At 42.3% G+C, this 22,577-nt stretch overlaps 1 protein-coding gene across 2 annotated transcripts in view; it reads right to left on the reverse strand.

Annotated features, from left to right (window-relative positions):
* Positions 1-22,577, reverse strand: part of LOC149185235 (uncharacterized) — a 241,614-nt gene that overhangs the window by 36,825 nt on the left and 182,212 nt on the right. For both annotated transcript variants that reach the window (XM_089417845.1, XM_089417846.1), the window contains exons 7-11: positions 15,192-15,270; positions 14,965-15,063; positions 14,740-14,808; positions 14,554-14,603; positions 14,316-14,397 (exon numbers count right to left, since the gene is read on the reverse strand). In XM_089417845.1, the coding sequence (XP_089273971.1) occupies positions 14,316-14,397; positions 14,554-14,603; positions 14,740-14,808; positions 14,965-15,063; positions 15,192-15,270 (379 nt within the window). The remainder of the gene's footprint in view (positions 1-14,315; positions 14,398-14,553; positions 14,604-14,739; positions 14,809-14,964; positions 15,064-15,191; positions 15,271-22,577) is intronic.

Consider the following 22,577-nt stretch of genomic DNA (forward strand, 5'->3'; position numbering starts at 1 on the left):
CAAGGGATTTGAGACCAGCTGACTTTCGTAGGGTCTACACCAGATCCTGAGTTCATGGGAACGACTGTCCTGAATGCAATCACTGAAGACTGGGAGACATTTGTCCAAAGCATTTTGGGCAGGGCTTCTCTGGCTTCTCTCCCCAGTTGGGAGGAGACGTGGACAGCTCTTCGACAGGAAGAAATCAGGCGGTTAACCAAGGCGGGAAGTAGCGACCAAGGAGTCAAATCCAAGAAGGAGGAGGAGGATGCAACTCTCACATCATCGGGACGACAAGGGCAGCAAAAGAAGAAGAAAAAATATATAACCAAAGTAAGATGCTTCAGGTGTGGGGAACTGGGACGTTTCGCCACACAGTGTCCTATGAAGAAGGGCAAGGAAAAGAAGTCTGACTCGAAGGCTGCTCCAACGAAAGCTGACAAAGAAGGCGAGGATGGCGATTGCGCCATGAGTGCTCATGCACCTCTAGAGAAGATGTGGGGAGACATCGAGTTGTACTCGAGAGGACTACATGATCCTTGAGGTGCCGAAACTCTTGGATCACATACGGCTACGGGAGCCCTTAACGACAGTAACAAAATGACAGGTGTCGGCTGGAGCGATGTGTGACGGAGCAACAGTAGCAAAGCTAGAGTGCCAAAGTCTAAGGCAGCGCAGTGGATGTTGTTGCAGTGCGAGAGGCACAAAGCATTTTGCAGCAGCGTAGTAGCAGTAGAGGGTTCGCACAGATTAGCAACAGAGGTAGCTTTAGCACCACGAGGCATCCAAACTAGCATGTCAATTTTTGGGTGAAGTTTTAGTTGCTTACTTCTTAGCAACTGAGTTGCAGTGCAACAGTTAGCAGTGGCAATGCTATCGGCAGCATGAGGCATCATTTTGAGAGAGATATGTAGTACAAATGTACCAATGGCAGTGACAAAGTAATGGGCAGCAGTGCAGGAAACAATGCAGTGGATGAAGGGTATCAGCCAACCATCAACAACAAAGAGAACCAGTGCAGTTGATCAATGTAGTACTTATGTTGAGAAGTGTTACTGCAGCACATTCCTCGCTAAGAGGGAGTGTTGATTTTGGGTACCATCGGATGTGCTCTAGCTCCAAAATTTTATGGAGGGGCTAGAACACATGAGATCTCAAAGACCCAGAAACCGTTTGGAGAAATTCCACCCAAATGAGGAGTTATTAAAATAATTAATATTTTTAATGGGTCCCTAAGTCTAAACTCAGGAAAATAAAAATATTAATGGGTATTAATAAGAATATGGGTGAGAAACTTCTAAGTGATGAGGATCAAGTTTGTTTTAATCTTAGCCGTTGATTAGGGACTTAATCTCGACCGTTGTTTCATCAACAGAGAAAGTATAAGAGGACGTTTGAGGGTCAATTGGAGATACACTGGAGAGATCAAACAGTTCGATTTTTCTAGGGCGAGGGTTGCCGAGAAAATCGAGCTAGTGATCTAAGTTGCAGTGAGGGGCAGTTCGGCATAGGAACTTCAGTCCAAGGCCAAGAATATATAGTAGATAGGCAAAGCAGCACTAGGAGAGACAATGCACCTCCAAAAACGCTGACACAGAAGCTATAAGAGCTGATGCAATCCCATAGAGGCAGCGCTGGGGTTTCTGTGAGGCAGAGAGAGCAGCAGTTCAGAATATCGATTTCTGAGCCAAGAAGGCTCACTGGGAGGGTGACGCAACTCTTAGAGGAGGTGACGCAGTTCCAGCGCAGAGCTTGTAGCAACGATCGCTGCCTAGCACTGGGGACGACACAATCACCTGTGGGGTTTGTCCATCCAGTTGTTGGATTCGCCAAAATATCTGTCTCCGAATAGAGGTACTTCTGTCGGTTTATTCTTTGTTGGGTGAGTTGAATTTGGCACCGTAGTTGTAATTGGAAATCTTCTTAATAATACAAACCCTCTATATGTTGCATCGGTTTTCCCGCATTGGGTTTTCCCGAGGACGTTTGTCCAAAAATAATGATGTCCCTTGTGTATTTGTCTCGTTCTATTTTCAGTTCATGGTTTGTATGTATGTGTAGTCTGCAGTAGTGTTTTTCATCGTTGTTTAATAGATAAATAACTTGTATGTAAAAACAAGTAGGAGATGATAAACCAGTGATTGCAGTAGGATTTCTCATGTGTAGATTCAGAAATTTTCACAAGAGGGGTTGACGCAGAGCCTCAACGCAGTGCTAGAAGGGCGCAGTTTCTGTCAGGGCAGAAATCCGTTGGAAAAAAAGCAAGACACGTAGAAGGGGAACTTCCTCCTCAGAGAACTTTCTGCGAGAAAGTTCGAATTTCTCACTTGCTGGGCAAGTGTGCTAAGCAATGACTAGAGGAGTCAATTCAATTGTTGGATAAGATGGCATCGCATGGGCTTAGAGATCAGGACAAATTGGACAGAGCCTCCAACTATGTCATATGGAAGATCAAAATCTTAGTTGTTCTAGAGGAATATGATCTCGAGGCCTACATCAAAAGTGTTGTAGTTGTTCCTGTTGACGACAATCATAGGAAGAAATACAAGGCCGAGCAGGGAAAGGCAAAGAGGTTGATTCTCGATGGAGTTCAAGATCATGTGGTCACACACTTACAGGGCAAGGATACAGTCCGGGAGATGTGGGAAGCCTTGTCATCCCTGTATGAAGGCTCTTCCGAACAGCGGAAGATGTATTTAAAGCAGAAGTTGCAACAGACCTTGATGCAAAAAGGAGAAGGGGTGAACCTCTATCTTTAATGTCTTCAGGACACTAGAGGCCAGTGCTGTAGTGGGGTCCACTCCTCAGCCAACCGCGATGGTGAGGATAGCCCTGAATGGAGTCTCAAATGAATGGCAAGTTTTCGTGCAAAGCATATTGGGCAGGGAGAAACTACCTTCATGGGAAAAGATGTGGACGACTCTTCAAAAGGAGTTAAGGAGGGACCTAGTGAAGGTCAACCTCAGTGGTAGCAGTGGGAGTGGCACAAAGACGAAGGAGGAGGAGGAGAACGCAACTCTAGCATCGAAAGGACAGCAGAAGTCGAAGTGGAAGAAGGACATTTCGAAGGTGAAATGTTTCAGATGTGGCGGGTTGGGTCACTTTGCCTCTCAGTGTCCTTTGAAGCAAAATGATAAAGACCAGAAACATGATCCTAACGTTGCAGCCGCAAAGATTGACGAGGAAGACTATGCCATGAGTGCCCACGCATCTCCAGGAGGGAGATGGGGCGATATTGAGTTTTAGTCAAGAGGACTACATGTGGGCAGGATCCCTGAGGAGTCCACCTCCTGGATCAATTCCTTGCTACGGGAGCCCAAGATTCAGTAATAGCGAGATGGGCTTAGTGTCAAATCATGCAGTGGATTGTTTGGAAGATAGATGCAGTCGTTGGAGACTAGAGACTAATCAACATAGAGCAAGATTGGCAGTAGTGCAGTTGGCACAGTGCAGTGGTCAACAACGGCGCAGAAGATTCAGAGGGTCAAAGACTAGAGCAGTTAGATTACAACATTCATGTTATTATGTTGAACACAGTTAAGTTCAGTTAATTTTGGATGTTTTTCAGTTGCTTCTCTCAACAACTGAGTTGCAATACGGATGCAGTGTTAGCAGTGGCAGTGCAGCATAGCAAATGCAGCATTTGAGAGGGAGTTGTAGTACAGATGCAGCAGTGCCAGTGCCAGTGTCACGGGCAGCAGTACAGTAGCAGCACCAGCACAGTGTTGGTGGCAGCAACAATGCAGAAAGGAGGTGCTTCAGAAGTAGAGTAGCATGTAGTTGGACATTCTTGCTAGAGCACTTTCCTCGCTAAGAGGGAGTGTTAGTTTTTGGTAGCATCAGAAGCGCTCTAGCCTTGAAAATTGGTCGAGAGGCTAAGGCACATGAGTTATAAATAACCCAAAAACTGTTTGGTGAAATTCCACCAGAATTGTATTTTATTAAAATAATTAATATTTTTAATGGGGTTCCTAAGTTTAAACTTAGGGAAATTAAAATATTAATGAGTATTAATCAAAATATGGGTGAGAATGATCTAGAAGGCATATCAAGTCATGTTTTAATCTTAGCCGTTGATTAGAGACTTAATCTCGGTCATTGAAGACTCAACAGGAAAGGTATAAAATGACGGCTTAGGGTTCATTTGGAAACACACACAGAGAGAACGAATTGATCTAGAATTCGATTCCTAGGGCAGGGTTTGCTAAGGATTTCGAATTAAGTGATCATTCTGTAGCAGATGGGCAATGAGAATCTAGGACAAGGACTTTACGGAGAATATTGACAGAGAGGCGGAGAGAGCCAGCAGAGAGGCAGCGCAGTAGCCGGGAGAGCTGACGCTAGGCCAGTCTGGGCCCACGCAGCCTTGACGTAGAGACAGAAGGGCCAACGCAGAGGAGAAAAGCTGCCTGACACGCATAAGTCGGAACTGTTGGGAACAGCAGGAACTTTCGGGAACTGTTGGAACCGTCGGGATAGCTAACGTAGAGGGCAGAAGAGGTGACGTAGAGGGCTGACACAGAGCCTGAAGGCTAACACAGACCCTGAAAGGCTGACGCAGGGCCAACACAAAAATAGCTGGGGTTAGCCAGTCTTGTGCCAGATCAGCCGGAATTCTGCCAGGTGAAGTGAGGTAAAACTCACTCAGATTTTCCACCAATATTTTTCTCTATAAAGGATTGCTAGATGAGCATCCTATATTTGTATTCATATATTTCTCCTGCATAATAATAAAACCCCCAAAGCTGCAGCACCAGTTTGCTATGTTTTCTGTTTCATGAGATCAAATATTTAATTAGTGTAGGCTACAAAAGTAATCTGCTTCAGTGTTCAAAAGAATAACTTGACGAATGTAATTTTAAAAAAATCAAGTACGTGAAGTAGATTTAGATTCGCTGCACTAGGGGTTCCTTAGAGATTAGGAATTTTCACATGGTATTAGAGGATTGATTTTGAAACAGGAAGAGCATATCGAGTGCTAAGCAGAAAAGTTGCCTGTCACGCAGACGCTGGAACTTTCGGGAACAACCGAAACTGCCGAGAACTGTCGAAACAACTGGGATAGCTGACGCAGAGGGCATAAGAGGTGACGCAGGGCTAGTGCAGAGCCCGAAAGGGTGACGGACCTACACAGAGCCAGCCAGAAATCAGAAATCAGCTGGAATTCTGCCAAGTTAAGTGAAGTAAAACTCACTCAGATTTTCCGCCAGTATTTTTCTCTGTAAAGGATTGCTAGATGTGCATCCTAAATTTGTATTCAGATATTTATCCTACATAATAATTAAACCCTCAGTTGTTGCCCCAGTTTTCCCGCATTGGGTTTTTCCGAGAACTATTGTGTCCCAAAATAAGTGTGTCCTATGTATCTTGTTCTTTGCTCTGTTTTCTGTTTCATGAGATCAAATATTTAATTAGTGTAGGCTGCAGAAGTAATTTGCTTAAGTGTTCAGAAGAATAACTTGATGAATGTAATTTAAAAATCAAGTAGGTGAAGTAGATTCAGATTTGCTGCAGTAGGGGTTCCTTGAGGATTAGGAATTTTCACACAATGTACTTCACAGTATCTAGAAAACTTCCTCTGGTCTCACTGTCCCTGCCCCTCTCTATCTCTGCTTCCCTACTGAAGCTCAAACTCTTCCAACACTGCTAGCTTTCTAGAAAATCGAACTTTCCAAGGAAATCGAACTCTCTATGGTTCTCACAAGTGTATTCTCCATCTACCAATCGACTTCTTCTTATAATCCTCCATTGGACCTCCAACAGCCAAGATTAAAACTTAACTAAGGGCTCAGATTAATTCTATGTCGATCCGTGTGAGTTTCTGGATGAATTAGTGTAGGCTGCAGAAGTAATTTGCTTAAGTATTCAGAAGAATAACTTGATGAATGTAATTTAAAAATCAAGTAGGTGAAGTAGATTCAGATTTGCTGCAGTAGGGGTTCCTTGAGGATTAGGAATTTTCACACAATGTCCTTCACAGTATCTAGAAAACTTCCTCTGGCCTCACTGTCCCTGCCCCTCTCTATCTCTGCTTCCCTACTGAAGCTCGAACTCTTCCAACACTGCTAGCTTTCTAGAAAATCGAACTTTCCAAGGAAATCGAACTCTCTATGGTTCTCACAAGTGTATTCTCCATCTACCAATCGACTTCTTCTTATAATCCTCCATTGGACCTCCAACAGCCAAGATTAAAACTTAACTAAGGGCTTAGATTAATTCCATGTCGATCCATGTAAGTTTCTGGATGACTCACACCTTATCTCAATTAACACTAATTAATTAACAAAATTTTCTAAGTTTAGACTCAGGAAATATTAAAAAATAGGGTAATAATCTAATTGAGACACTTCAAGGTGGAATTTTCGTAAACGATTTCTGGGTTATGGAGAGCTCATGTGTTTTAGCCTCTCCACAAAGTTCCAAGACAAAAACACCTCTGATACAAAAACTAACAGGAGACATTTGGCACTCTTTTTGTAGGGTACGTCGGGATCCGGCATGAGCAGGGGATACCGTGTACAACTGAGGCAGTTTTCCAGTGGGTATCCGGGCTACAAACATTATGTTGGCACATTCTCAAGAGGGCGAATGGAAGACTTAGTGGTGATGGTTGGCAAGAACAGGACGGATCCACGTACACTGAGTCGATTACGAGTATCAGATACCCATCTATTCACAGCATTCAGGGGGTAGCTATTTGGCACATGTGGTTTACAGGGGTCATCAATACTGCACAACGATGGGCACATGGCAGTGTAGCATGCATCAGACTAGCTCATGATATATGGAGCCTATATATTGATTCCATGCAGGGACTAGAGACGAGGCACGGATGGATTCCAACAGTTGTCAGAGTTATGCCGCAGCAAGTCAGGCTATGGGATCCAGGGATTCAGCTCGTTGATAGATCACTCTGTCTCTTGATGAGTGGAGTCATGAAAGATGGTGATCTAGTTCACTCTTGGGTTGACACATGGTGGTTTGCAGAGGCCTTCATTGTATGGCGATGCCGGATTTCCTTGTTGCTAAACAGGTTTAGGGTTAGCTTTGGATGGGTAGGCTTTGGCATCATGGAGATGCCTAGGCAGGATGTACTTGGCCTTAAACAATACTTCCTCATCAAGTTCCACGAGAGGAGGATACATTATGTGCATGATGGGCAGTGAATTATAATCAGAGTGGCACAGTGTTGACATGGTGGCATCATTTTGAGATTAGCATGGTACCCTAGTATTGAGGGATTCATTTATGACAGGATGGTGCACAGATTTAGGGTGACTCAGTGGCACATTTGGGACCCCGATACTGCTTGCTTTGACAATTTGGGCCGGCAGAGAGAGGGAGCACTTGTTCAGGCATTGCTCGAGGACAAGCAATTTTTGGCAAGGACTGTAATATCCCCAATTTTGTGAGCATGGTAATATTAAGTAAATGCAGAAAATATTATTTTGGAAAAAGGTGGCAAGCATTATTTCAATGGAGATTTGGCGGCAAATTATTATTTTAATAAAATGGAGGCAAAGTCACTTACTGGAAAGTGGCCCCCACCAAAATAATAATTAAAAAGGGAGACTGGGAGCATGGGGAGAAATCATAAAAGGAGGATGGACTCATTTGCTAATCATCTTTTGATTATTACACTTCACATTACATCTTCTCTTGGAGTTCTTTAGCACAAGAAGGCAAGTGTTGTTTAGCATAGGAGTTCCAAGCAGAATTCCACCCTCATTTCAGAGAACCTCGAGTGTCTCCCTAGTGAGGAAATTTGGGGAGCTCAACTCAAAGTTTCCATTGGGCTTAATTGCAGGTTACATTAGCTGGTATGAGTTCCTTCCAGGGCGTAGAGGTGGCTCAAATTGCTTTTGGGGAGATCAGTTATGGACGAGCAGAACACCCAAGGATTTGAAGGTATTTTCTCTTTTTTTAGCCAGAGATTTTTGTGCTGATTAGCAGGGATGAGTTTCAGGGAATTTTTGGGGTTGAAATTCTACATTTCTGGAAGTGCGCTAGGGTCTCGACTCTCCATGCAGGCTTGCGCAAAGGCTGGAGAATTAGAGTTTGAGGAGAGGTAAGGGCCAAAGATGGGAGGTATTCCTCAACAGATAATTTATCTAGAGTTGGGATAGATTTCCAGTGCTGGATTTGGGCCTAATTCAGCAATATCAATATTATGGAGGACTTTCTAGCCAAATTGGGAAAATTGCACTTGTTGGGGATCACCGAGGGTCGGTGGATTCAACCCAAATCATTTCTAGGATTTTGTGGGTTTATTGAGAGGAGTCTCCAACTAATTTTACAAAAAAAATTGGGTGATATTCAAACCTGATATCCTCATTCTTATAGCAAGGAGAATTGTTAATTATCTAGGGAATTTGCATCATTTTGTGGGTTCAGTTTTGGCTTGGAGAGAGGCCAAACATTTTCTGAGTATTTTCGGGTTTCATGAGAGGAGCTCACAACTGCAATTTCAGAGCACTCCGAGCATTATTTTGAGCAGAACGTCCCATGTGGCAGTTTGTAGGAGATTTTCTGGGCAGTGCGTATTATCAATTTGGAGCAATTTCAACAATTGGGTCAGCGAGATTTAACCTGGGGTTTGCACAACTTTCTTAGCAAGCCCAAGTTCCATTGTTCCCTTATTTTGTACTTAGATTTCCCCATATTAATAAAATGGTTCATATTTTTTGCCCATATTTACTGGTGTTCTAGATTGGGTACCTTGATTTCATATTTTGTCTATTGTTCTTAGCACATGTTTAGATATTACTGTTAATTTCTCCATTAGGAATATTAGAATGACTGGTTAATATATATGTATCTCAACTTTCAAGAGCTTGAATGGGAGCCTCTTACTTCTGAGCCGACTTGACTTGATGGAGCACCGACTTGATCATCTTTGATCCAAAAATATAAAATTTCTCTTTTGAAACAAACATGAAGACCATGTTTTATTTTGAGTATTACATATATTTGGAGGGCTACAACTTGATTATGAAGACCGAACAAAGCTATAAATGTTAGTTTTGTAGCATTGGATGCGTTCTAGCCTTGAAATTTTGTGGAGAGGCTAGAATACATGAGATCTCCAAGATCCAGAAATCGTTTTAGGAAATTCCGCCTAGAAATGACTTCTTTAGATTATTACCCAGTTTTTAAATATTTCCAAGTCTCAACTTAGGGAATATGGTTAATTTATCAGTAAAAATTAAGTCAAGGTGAGAATCATCTAGGAACTCACACAGATCGATCCAGAGATGATCCTAGCCATTGATTAAGTTTTAATCTTGGTCATTGGTGCTCCAATATAGGATTATAAGAGGAGGTCGATGTGGTCATGGAGAAGATGCTTGAGCTGTTCAATTTCATGAGCAGATCGATTTCCAGACTAGCAGCAGTCAGCTGCCAGAGAGAGAGAGTTAGTGAGATCGAAGCAATGAGAGGGGCAGAGACAGTGAAGTTGGAGGAAGGATTCCAAATCTGGAGAGTGCATTTGCAGAGAGGCAAAAGAGCCATAAAGAGGTTGACGCTAGGCCAGCGCAATAGCCTCTAGAGTCAAAATTGATTTGCTAGGAGAGATTGATGTTTTCAGTTCCAGAGGCCGAGAAGGAGTCCCAGAGTGCCAGAGAAGCGTCTTTCTAGTCAGCAAAAGGTAGAACGACTTCATTAGAGTCCACACCGAGGCTAGATGTCCAGCCAGCTACGCAAAGCAACGCAGAGGCTCAGAGGGCTGAAATTCTGAACAAAAGTTATGCCAGGAGATTACCTATGGGGTGAGGAAAATTCCTCCACATATTTTTGCCAATATTTCTCTATAGGATTGTCAGTTTCAGCATCCAGTTGTACTCGTATTATTTCACTATTGCTTAATATTATTACCCTCAACTGTTGCACAACCAATTTTCCCAAGTTGAGTTTTTTCGAGGACTTTTGTCCAAAAATAACTGTGCGCTAGCATTTCTTCCAGCGTTTATTCTTCCACAGTTTTATTTGTGTAGGTTTCAATGTGATTTATTCAGTATTTACTATAGCAAACAACGAATAAATTGTTAAATTAAATTAACAATTAGGAGAATAATTTCCAGTTGCTGCAGTAGGATTTCGGTATTGGAATTTCCACATGGTATCAGAGCACAGTTGATCAGATCGAGAGCTCAGAGGCGAAGAGAGGAGTTTCATTGTTCAGTGTGGGCAGCAAATCAAAATTCCCAGGGGCGGTGTAGTCACTTTGCCAAGAGGCTGAGTTACTTGAGGATATTCTATTTTTCTGGGTGAGGAGCAGAAAAATTCGATCTCTCCAGATCGAGTGATTCCAGAGGTAGAGGGAAAAGCTCAGTATTTTTGTGGAGCAGATCTCTAGCTGGACGCAGTGGCTTTTGCAGCAATTTGCTAGAGCAGAGCCAACATCGGGTGGAAGAGAGGAGCCCACACAAGGGGAAATTTTTCCTTAGGGAACTTCTAGCCTCGAGAAGTTCAATTTTTCCTTGCATATCAACAATAGTTGTGAGCAGATCTTCTCACTCCAAAAGGGAATGTGAATCACTGGGTAGCAGCGAAGCAGAAGGAAAGAGGAGATTTTCGCCATTTTGTTGAGATGGCCACTACTAGGCTTTCAGATTAGGACAGGTTGGATGGGGAGTCCAACTATGTCATCTGAAAGGCAAGGATGCCCTTCCTTCTGGATGAATTTGGCCTGAAGATGTATATTGATGCAATGGTAGGCTGGTAGCAGTTCCCCAGGACGTAGACCAACTGAAGGAATATCAAAAGGAGATGGCACGGCTAAATGTTTGATCCTAGATGGTGTCCAGGATCATGTGGTTTCTCACATAGTTGGTAAACATAATGCCAAAGAGATGTGGGATGCCCTCACTATGTTGTACGAGGGTAGTTCCGAGCAGCAGAAGATGTACCCGCAGGAGAAGCTATGGTGTGTCAAGATGCAAAAGGGGGAAGGCATAGACCCCTTCATCACCAGGATTCAAGAGATTTGGGACCAGCTTGCAGTTGTTGGGGCAACGCCCAACCCACGAAGCTAGTGTGATTGACACTCAACAATGTCTCCGAGGAGTGGCAGGTATTCGTCCAAAGTATTTTGGGCAGAGATACCTTGCCAAGATGGGACAGGATGTGGGTCGATTTGCAACAGGGGGAATTGAGGCGAGCTCTTCTAAAGAACTCCATCAATGGTAGCAGTCGCAGATCGAAGCAGGTGAAGGAGGAGGAGAATGTGGCCCTCGCATCGAAGGGTCCTAGTCAGTGACAAGGGGAGTAAAGAAAGAAGAAGGACCTATCAAAGGTCAATGGTTTTAGATGTTGTGAGCGTGGTCACTACAATACCCAATGTCCTCTCAGGAAGAAGGACAAGGAGGAGAAGCAGGACCAGCAGGCAGCTTCAGCAGAGATCAATAGATTATCCTCCAGGTCAGAGGAAGACTTAGCCATGTTTGTTGATATACCTCCAAGAGTGAGGTGGGGAGACTTGGTGTTGGAGCTCCAAAGTGCTACATATGGGCAAGATCCTTGAGGATTCCACCTCATGGATCAACACCTTGCTACGGGGTCCCACAATATTCAGTATCAGGATGGATCAGTGACAATTGATGCAGTTAGATTCTAGAGTGACAGTTGCAGAGACTAGCAACAGTCAAATGTTGGAGAGCGCAATGCAGAGTTGGCAGCAGTGCAGTTGGCACAGTGCAGAGTCAGCAGCAGCGCAGATACTTCAGTGACAATGCAAATGTTAGTAGCAGTCAAAGACTCGAGAGATAAATGCATCATACTGATCACAGTTGATTCAGTGTTTTGGATGCTTTTCAGTTGCAGATGTTGCAATTGCAACAACAACAAATGAGAGAGAGTTATAGTGCAGAGGCAGTGTTGGCAGCAGTATGGCAGTGAAAGCAGCAGCACAAATGCAACATATATCAGAGTTGCGAAATGGTTGGTGGGCAATATCACCAGACATCAACAGCGTGACAGGAGATGATGCAAACACAGGATGCTGCTACAGGGTGTGTAGTAGCACTAGAACACATTCCTCGCTAAGAGGGAGTTTTAGTTTTTTTGTAGCATCAGATGTTTTCTAGCCTTGAAATTTTGTGGAGAGGCTAGTATACGTGAGATCTCCAAAACCCAAAAATCGTTTCTAAAAATTCCGCCTAGACATGACTTAATTAGATTATTAACCAATTTTTTAAATATTTCCCAAATCTAAACTTAGGGAATATGGTTAATTCATCAATATTAATGAATTTAAGGCGAGAATCATCTAGAAACTCACACGGATCGATCCAGAGATGATCCTAGCCATTGATTGAGTTTTAATCTTGGTCATTGGTGCTCCAACAGAGGATTATAAGAGGAGGTTGATGTAGTGATGGAGAAGACACTTGAGCAGTTCGATTTCGTGAGCAGATCGATTTCCAGAGTAGCAGCAATCAATTGCAGGAGAGAGAGCTAGTGAGAGGGGCACAGAGACAGTGAAGTCGGAGGAAGGATTCCAGATCCAGTGAGTGCATTTGCAGAGAGGTAGAAGAGCCACAGAGAGGCTGACGTTGGAGCAACGCAATAGCCTCTAGAGGCAAAATCGATTCGTTGGGAGCGATTGACGTTTTCAATTCCAGAGGCCAAGAACGATTCCCAGAGTGTCGGAGAAGCATCTTTCTAGACAGCAGAAGGCACAACGACTTCATCAAAGTCCAGTCCGAGGCTAGAGGTCAAGCCAACTGTGTAGAGTAGCGCAGAGGCTTAGAGCATCGAAATTCTGAAGGCAAGTTGTGCCAGGAGATCGCTTGTGGGGTGAGGAAAATTCCTCCCCATATTTTTGCCAATATTTCTCTATAGGATTGCCACTTTCGACATCCAGTTGTACTCATATTATTTCATGGTTGCTCAATAATAAAACCCTCACCTACACCAGTTTTCCCAAGTTGGGTTTTTCTTGGGAACTTTGTCCAAAAATAACTGTGTGCTAGCATGCATCTCTTCCAGTGTTTATTCTTCCACAGTTTTATTTGTGTAGGTTGTAGTGTGATTTATTCAATATCTGCTGTAGCAAACAACAAATAAATTGTTAAATTAAATTAACAATTAGGAAAATGATTTCCAGTTGCTGCAATTGGATTCCGATATTGGAATTTTCACAATAAAAATTCAACATGCCCCATATAAATATTACAGGGGAGTGCCCTTTTTGTAAGAAGTTGTCTCTTTGCGACATGCCCTTGCATAATTATTAATTATTATTATTTATATTTTATTATTTTTATTATTCCATATTCATCTTCATAAGAATAATTCATTAAACTTACAACATTGGAAAAAACCCTACTCCCGCCAGCAAAAAAAATTCGCTTTTGGTAACAAGGATCTTCCGTTGTGCGGGGGCAAGGATGCTGAACCCTAGCCGCCTCTGCCCCCGGTTTCGCCTCTGCATCTTGGCCAGGATCCGACGGTTTTCGTTGCTGCAGACGGTGCAAGTTGGCAATGCGTTGGCCTCTCTTTTGCTAAGATTTGGAGCGTTGAGGGAACATGGGCATGGAGGACTTGGCCGACACTATTCTTGTTTCGTGCTGTTGCAACTTGCCTGGGTGTGATGGGGCTTCTGAAGGCCGCTGTGGAAGATAGATGGCAGCTTGTTTATTTTCTGGTTTGTCTGATACAGGAGGAGAGTTTGAGGGGGCAGGGGAGGAGTGGCTACCCAGGTAACTTTTTCCCCATTTCGTGCCTATCTTCATTGCCTAGGCTGCCAGGATTTGAGCTTATCTGTCACGGATTCTTTTCTCATGAGTGTTTTCGCCTGTGATGGTTCGGAGCTGAGTCCGAGTTGTTCGTGGTCCAATTGGTTCTGCCGTCTCCCTCTTGGGGCTGCACCACTGCTATTTATTTGATGTTTTTTGTAGTGGGTATGGAGTTTCTCTGTTACCCTCTACAGGACTGCTCCTAGGCTCAGTGTTTTGCCTCTTTGGGGTTTCTGGGCCCCTGTTTCTGCAGGATTGCTGGGGTTTTCATACCCGTTTTTTTTGTCTTTTGCCCTGAAGACTGTACTTCGGGCTTTTTCATGAATACTCCATTTGGAGTATTGATTTGTAAGTGGCTCTGCTCACTATTCTACATATGCTTTTTGCATCTACAACATGTAATTTTCTGAAATCAATGAAAATTATGCTTTTTCTCCCCGGGAGAGAAAGAAACAACCAAAAATAAAAAATAAAAAAATTATTCATTAAAATCTTTATGCAGAAAATGACTTGATCAATCAAATATTATAAAAGAACAATTCAGAGCCCCTAATTGCACAAAAGTTGAAAGACCATGAGCTTATAAGGGTGCCATACTTGCATAGAATTGAGACCAATCCATGGAATCTGCTCAGTGGCAAGTTCCCATAATATAACTCCAAAACTGTAAACATCTGACCTGTTCAATTGAAAAAAACCAGCATATTGATGTGATCATACAATCAATATGTACTCTAAGGTAGAGGTAAGATAATGACAGACAATATGACAAGATATATAATAAATTCTACTCTAAAGAAACCAACAAATCATATGGGAAGCAATACCGACTTACTTTTCATTGGAATATTCATTTCTCAGTACTTCCGGAGCCATCCACTGTGGCTGCAAAATAGACAACACTCCATGTTTATCATAGGAATATATATATCTATATCTATATCTATATATATATATATATATATATATATATAAACAGAAAAGAAACAGATTTGTATGAATTACAGCAATGCAATATTACCGTTCCCTTTCCTGACTTGCTAGTTAGAAAAGTGTTAGTTTTTAAACGTGATAGACCAAAGTCCGCAACCTGAAGTTTTCGAGCCCAAAAAACATCAAGATACAAGAGAATAAAATTAGATAATATAATTTTATAAATATCCAACCACAAAAGAAATTCAAAAGAAATAGCAAGTTTTGACAAGAGTGCAAGTGGAACACAAAAGAGATAAAAAAAACCACAAACCTTTACAGTCCAGTTTTTGTCAACCAAAAGATTTGAAGATTTCAAGTCACGATGGATAACGGGTGGGTTGGAGTGGTGAAGGTAGTTCATTCCACGTGCCTGTATGAAGTACACCGCAATTTTTTAAATTATTAATAGTATAGTTCATGTACCATACAGTTGAATATTAAAACACCAGATTGCCATGTGGACATATAGAAGCTGCTGCGTAGAAATAAATCACTAACTATGTCCAATGCCATGCGTGCTCGTCTCCTCCAATCCATCCCCGGAGTTTTTCTTTGTAGCAATCGGAACAAACTCCCTCTACAATGTAAAAGATATATTATAAGACAGATAATTTACGAAATTTAAAATGCTGTAATTATAACTCTTACCAAAAAAATGTATTTTAAATAATGATTGAAGATACCAGATACTACAAAAGGTAAAAGTGTGCTATTTAATATGTTAAAAACCTGGGAGGTGGTGGGGAATACAGAGGCCTAAAATATGAATGCACTTACAATGTCTTATTTCTGTTCTGAGCATAATCTAAAAAAATTCAAAATTGCTATGTAGCATGAAATGGAAAAAAAAAATGGCACATGCAAAGCAGAATGCATAACCGAGAATTTGAATAAGAAAAATATAGAGGAGGTCCTGTCTAAGAAAACAAATTCTAATATGCATTTAGTGTTTACCTGATAGAAGAAAAGAAAAAATATGATCATTGTAAGCAAAATTGATTATCACTTCAAATTTTGTTAAATAAAAGGAGTTCAGAAGAAGCTCCAGTGATAAATGTATGTATCCTCTCAATAAATTTGTTGACAGCACTGAAGAAGCTCTAGAAAAAATTGGTGTACAAACTATTTTATAGACTTGACTTGTAACATTGTTACTAACCCAGTGAACTACCATGTAAGACTTAAAGTCATAGTAAGCTTTTCGATATTTGTTAATTATTAAAATTGGTTAATAATCTAATTATACTGATTATTAACCATATGATTTGCAGTGTATCTATTTCGATATTTGTCGTAGCAGATAAATTGTTAAACTAATTAACAATTAGGAGAAATAATACAAGTTGTTGCAATAGGATTCCGGTACTAGAATTTTCACATGGTATCAGAGTGCAGTTGATCAGTCGGAGAGCTCAAAAGCGAAAGAAGGAATTTTGTTGTTCAATAAGAGCAACAATCTGAAATTCCCAGGGGCAACGCAGTGTTCTACCAGGCAGGGCAAGTTACTCGACGAAACTCGAACTTTCAGAGCAGAAAAAATCGATTTTCCAAATAGAGTAATTCTAAAGGCAGAGGGAGGAGCTTAGATTTTTTGTTGGGCAGATCTCTAGCTGGACGCAAAGGGTTTTGCAGTAGTTCGCTAGAGCAGAGCCAACATCGGGTGGAAGAGAGAGAAGCACACAGAGTTGAAGGAAAATTTTCCTCTGGGAACTTCAAGTCTCAAGAGTTTGATTTTCGTTACAGATTGGCAGTAGTTGTGAGCAAATCTTCTCACTCCAGAAGGGAGTGTGAGCAGCAGATTCAGCAGCCGGGCAGAGGGAAAGAGGGATATTTTCGAGGTTTATTTCTCCAGTTTTGAGTTTCCAGATTTTGCAACTCTACAAGGATGGTCGTATGAGATTGCCAAATGAGGTCTTGCGGGTTAGCCAGAATGCATATCTGGGCAACATATCGGCTTCTAGTTGTTGGAGCAAGTGTGAGTTGTCTAGTGTGACCTGCAAAGAAAGGAAGGGTCCCAGCCAAGGACTAGGCTTGAAAGGAGATAGTGGGGAACCAGATCGAGGAGGAGGAGTATAAGACTCCAATGTGACATATATGATATTGGGCAGGGTCCAATGCAATTGCAACAAGGAGATCGGTCAAATCCGTTCCAGTTTGTTGCAGCGGGACCATCATCCTTACTATAGGAGCCCATAGTATCATAGTAGCAGATTCAATGTCAGAAGATGCATCCAGTGATTCAAATGACAACTACAAATCTAATTGCAGTCACTACACGTGAGACAGTTGCAGAGCTAGATGCAGTGACACAGGCAATGTGAATTTCCCAATTGCAATATGCAAGTGCAATTACATCTAGAATATTCCCAGTGTAGAACTTCGCAGTCCAATTTCCAGTGTAGGAGGACAATGCAAGTTTCCAAGAGGGAGCAGAAAGATTTCCCAAAGGGAGATTGAGACTCAGAGGGAGTCTAGATTTAGAGGGAGCAACCCTATGGAAGCTAGTGCTCCAATAACTGAGAGATTAGACCCATTATTGCAATAATTGCAACATGAGTGCGAAAGAAAGGTAACAGCTATTGAATTGAGGCTTCTGTGATCCAATCAACTCTAGCCGTTATCAATATAGCCATTACCTGGTCATGGATTACAGCCATTGGAGTTTCTGCTCTATCTATTTAACATGCAAAGCCTAATCTACTCATTCAACTTGCCCTGTGAATGAACCACACTAGTTGGTTCAAAACGCATCGACAAATGAAATATCTTGTGATTTACGTCGAAAAATCTCTCATAAAGGTAACAGCAGCAATATGAGTAGATTAGAGTCCCAGAGTTGTAGAGATTTGGGCAGGATCCTTGAAGTGTCCCATGGATCATTCTATGGTTACGGAGTCCCACAATATTCAGTAGCAGGATGGATCAATGGCATTTGATGCAGTAAGTACCAGAGTGACAGTTGCCGACTAGTAGTAGTCAGATGTTGATGAGTGCAATGCAATGTTGACAGCAGAGTAGATGGCTCATTACAAAGTTAGAAGCAGCACAGATTCTTCAGTGACAATGCAGAGGCTAGTAGCAATCAAGACTTAGGAGACAAATGCATAATACTGAACACAGTTGATTCAGTGTTTTCGATACTTTTCAGTTGCAGCAGCAACAGATGAGAGGGAGTTGCAATACATATGCAGTGTTAGCAGTAGTATGGCAGTGTTGGCAGCACTATGGCAATGTTAGCAGCAACACAGATGCAATGTATATTAGAGTTGTGCAGTGCTTGATGGACGATGAGTAAGGGAATAGTGCAGTAACTAAGCGAACAACGCAGTGACTGAGGAAACAACACAGTGACTGAGGGAGCAACACTGTGATTTAGGGAGCGGCATTGTGACTGAGGGAGCAACGCAGTCATTTTCAACAAAGTTTCTTGTCAGACATCAATAGCGTGACAGAGGTCATACAGAGACAGAGTGTTGTGGCAAGGTGTGTAGCAATAGAACACATTCATCGCTAAGAGGGATTTTTAGTTTTTGTAGCATCGGATGTGTTCTAACCACGAAATTTGGTGGAGAGGCTAGAATGCATTAGATATCCAAAACCCAGAAATCATTTTTGGAAATTCCGCTTACAAGAGTCTCAATTAGATTATTAGTCGATTTTTAAATATTTGGTAAGTCTAAACTTAGGGAATATGGTTAATTAACCAGTATTAATTACTTAGGGAATATGGTTAATTAACCAGTGTTAATTGCGATAGGGTGAGAATCATCTAGAAACTCACACGGATCGATCCAAAGATGATCCTAGCCATTGATTATGTTTTAATCTTGGTCGTAGTTGCTCTAACAATGGATTATAAGAAGAGATAGATGTGGTGATGGAGAAGACACTTGACCTGTTCAATTCTTTGGCATATCGATTTCCTGAGTAGCAGCAGTCAGTTGCCAAAGAGAGAGCTAGTGATCGAAATAGTAAGTGAGGGGTAGGGACAGTGATCCAGAGGAAGTTTTCCAAATCTGGACAGGCAGCAACAAGAGGGCCGAGTTATCCCAGTGAGGCAACGCAGAGCTCTAAGCAATAGCTCCAGAGAGGGAAGTTAAATTTGTTGGAGAGAAAATGGTTCTTAGATGCAGAGGGTCGGAGAGACAAAATTCTCAGTAGAAGAAGGTAGAACGACTTCATCAGAGGCCAGTCAGAGGCTAAACATCATAGTTACTGCGCAATCCAGCACAGAGGGTGATGTAGAAGCTTTAAGAGGCCGAGTTTTCTATACGCAAGTTGTGTCGGGATGGTTTGTGGAGGAAGGGTAAATTCCCTTCAATTTTTGCCTAGATTTTCTTGCTATGAATTTCCAATTTCAGGAATCCAGATTGTACTCAGATTTTCACTATTACATAATAATAAAAACCCTCACTGTTGCACCAGTTTTCCCAAGTTGAGTTTTTCCAGGGACATTTGTCCAAAAATAATTGTCTTGTATTTTGTGTGCGCTAGCATTTCTCAATTTCCAGCGCATTATTTTTCCGCAAAATTTTATTTGTGAAGGTTGCAATACGTTTATTTCGATATTTGTCATAGCAGATAAATTGTTAAACTAATTAACAATTAGGTGAAATAATACCAATTACTGCAATAGGATTCCAGTACTGGAATTTTCATAAGAACTTGGGGCAGTTCCCTGCAACAAAATTTGTTAGTTGAAAATAAATAGATCAACCCTATGTCTGCAATTAGGGCACCAATGGTTGGCTGAGGCCTTGCTTGTCAACTTTAGCCCTTGAAACCCTAGCCAAAAAGGCTAGTTAAGCTGCAAAACCAAGTGTTATACAAATAAACTCAAATTTCTTGGTGCAAATTACAATAAATCAATGCCAAATAATTTTCAATGATGTTCCAAGCCTGCAACCACAAAAAATTAGCTGAAGAATTGCTGCAAAACCCCACCACTTTACTGAAATCATAACAAAACCCCACAAAAACCCTCCAGTCCTCCAAGGCTCGCGGCTAGGGCAGAAAAGGCCTTTAAGGCCTGTGATAGGGCTAAAAATCCCTAGAAGAGCATCCGCTAGCCCAAATAGGGTTGCGGCTAGGAAGTAAATCCCTTCAAGGGTTACGACCTGTTGATCTAGATTGTCATTGATGTCAATATGGCAATATTTTGGATAGTAAATAATGATGTGAAGCCAAGCAGAGCAGATCCGTGAAGCAATAACAGCAGGAAGAGTTCATCGAAAGCAATCAAAGAAGAGCTATCGGAGCAGTGTATCGAAAGTCATAGGAGTGAAGAGAAACCACAGGAGCGACGAGCCAAGACAAAGCAGATCTATCGAAGGAAGGAATAAACCGTGGAAACCTATTAAAAAGTTCACAACGCATAAAACAAACCGGAAGAGTTAACATATCGGCAGATATAATATCAGCAGGCTCTATTACATGCCACCGCACAAAACCCCCGATTGCAATTTGAGCTGTGGACCCGACTTTCCAATAGAACAAGCTCTAATATAATACCGCGTCCGCCACTATAGGAAGTTACGTATCGCAAGTCATAAATGTCACCACCCAAAAACCTGCGATTGCGATGCCATTGCGGACTCGCTGCACCATTGTAATACAACTCAATAGAATATCACATCAGTTGCATAATTGCAAACCATAAGGTTTATTATGTATCACCACCGCAAATCCACCGATTGCAATATCTACTACAGAACCGATGGTTCCACTACAATACGCCATAATACAATATCGCATCCACCGTAAAAACTTTCATATTGCAAGTCATAAATGTTGATTTGGGGTAGCATCGAATGTGCTCTAGCCATGAAATTTGGTGTTGAGGTTGGGGCACATGAGTTCTCCAATACCCAAACAGGGTTTGGGCAGATTCTAAATAGTTTGAGAAATATTAAAATAATTAATATTTTTAATGGAGTCCCTAAGTTTAGAATATTAATGTGGATTAATATAAAACTGTGTTGGAATGGTCCAAAAGACATGGATCAAGCCAGATCTAATCTTAGCCGTTGATCAGGGACTTAATCTCGGCCGTTGATATGTCAACAAAAAAAGTATAAGAGGAGGCTTGAGGGTCACTTGGAGAACACACCAAATGATCAGTCATTCTATTCTCTAGAGCGGGTTTTGCTAAGAGAGATAGAATCAATGATTGAAGTTGCAGCGGAGGGGTAGTGAGTACAGAGAGACAAAGAGACAGAGATAGTGCTGGGAGATCAGCGCAAGAGCCAGAGAGAGTTACGAAGAACCAACCAGGGCTCACGCAGGGCCACGAAGAGGCAGCCAGGAGCTGCGTAGTGCTTCAGAGAGGCCAGTGTTGCTGACACAGAGGGCCAGAAGGCTGACGCAGGCCCAATCATGGTGACGCAAGGCCAGCGTTGGGCAGAGAGAGGCTAACGCAGTCCAGAAAGGCAGACGCTAGGGTTTCTGGGGCAAATTGGCACTAAGGAGCTGCCAAAGGGTTTATCCAGGGTTTCAGCGGGGACATTTGTCTCAGACTGAGTGGTACTACTACCAAGGGCATTCTCTGTCGAGTAAGCCGGATTTGGAACCTAGATTGTACTCTGAAATTGCTTAATATGAAAACCCTTAGATAGTTGCACCGTTTTCCCGCATTAGGTTTTTCCGGGGACATTGGTCCAAAAATAACGGTGTCATTTTGTGTGCTTGTTTCTATTTCCTTCAGTTGATGATCTATAATATGTTGAGCATGCACCAGTGTTTATTTTCAGTATTTACATTGTAAATAACTTGTTAAGTAACGGAAAAAGTCGGTAGGAAAAAATCAGTAAAGTGCATGGAGGGTTTCTAACTGGTAGACTTAGAAACTTCAACATGGTATACAGGCATGGTTGCAAATCATAGGAGAACAGACGACATCAGCCGAGCGGAGCAATAGCAGCAGAACACAGATGTCCCGAGTGATAGAAGTTGTGTCTAGCATCGCAGCAACAAGGGAAGGGTGACGCAATACCTGCATCATCAAGGGTGAGCTAGGAAGAGGCAACACAAAGGCTAATGGAGGCAAAGGGAGACACACACAGAGCCACGCAGAAGCTAGGAGGGCTGACGCAGTTGGCTGAGGAGGCAGAGTTGCTAGTGCCGAGATTACACAGAGCCTAGGAGCTCTCACCTTCAGGTTGCTGTGGTTTAGTAGGCTGTGGGAAATTTGCAGAGTGGAGCTAGTGGGGTACTGTAGTTAGAACAGTACCTAACAGGGCAAGGAGGAGGGAGTTGCTACCGAGGGTTTCTAGCCAACAAATCCAGATCAGTGGTGCAATGGCACAGACGATCAGAGTAGGGGGCATCTCGACATCGGCAGAAGGATTTCCAAGAGGGAAATCGAGACTTAGAGAGAGTCACATCGAGAACTTCCAGGAGGGAAGTAGAAGAGCAACATGGCACCACACGAAGTAAGAGACCAGCACTGTTGGACGGAGCCTCAAACATCGCAGTCTCGAAGGCCAGAATCTTATTTTTACTTGACAGAAATCGTGTCAAGCACTTCGCCTTAAGGACGATAGCAATCCTAGTTGATAACGACAAGTACGAGGAGGTAATGGCGAGGGCCAAGAGCATCATCCTTGACGGGGTCAAGGACCATGTAGTACCACACATTGCCGAGAAGGAAATGGCATATGAGATGTGTAAGGCCCTAAAGAAATTGTACCAACATACTTCTGTGCAGAGAAGAATGTTACTAGAAAATCACATGAGGTCATACCAGATGAAGGGAGAACCGATCGACAACTTCCTCGGTGGACTGAATGAGTTCCGAGATCAGTGGACTTCCATAGGGACCACGTCGGATCGGGAATTAATGGTGAGGACAGCCCTAACTGCAGTCTCAGAAGACTGGGAGGTATT

Source organism: Pinus tabuliformis, chromosome 3_2, assembly GCF_031772625.1.
Source record: "Pinus tabuliformis cultivar Carrire ecotype Pingquan chromosome 3_2, CPIR1, whole genome shotgun sequence".
Classification (NCBI taxonomy): domain Eukaryota; kingdom Viridiplantae; phylum Streptophyta; class Pinopsida; order Pinales; family Pinaceae; genus Pinus; species Pinus tabuliformis.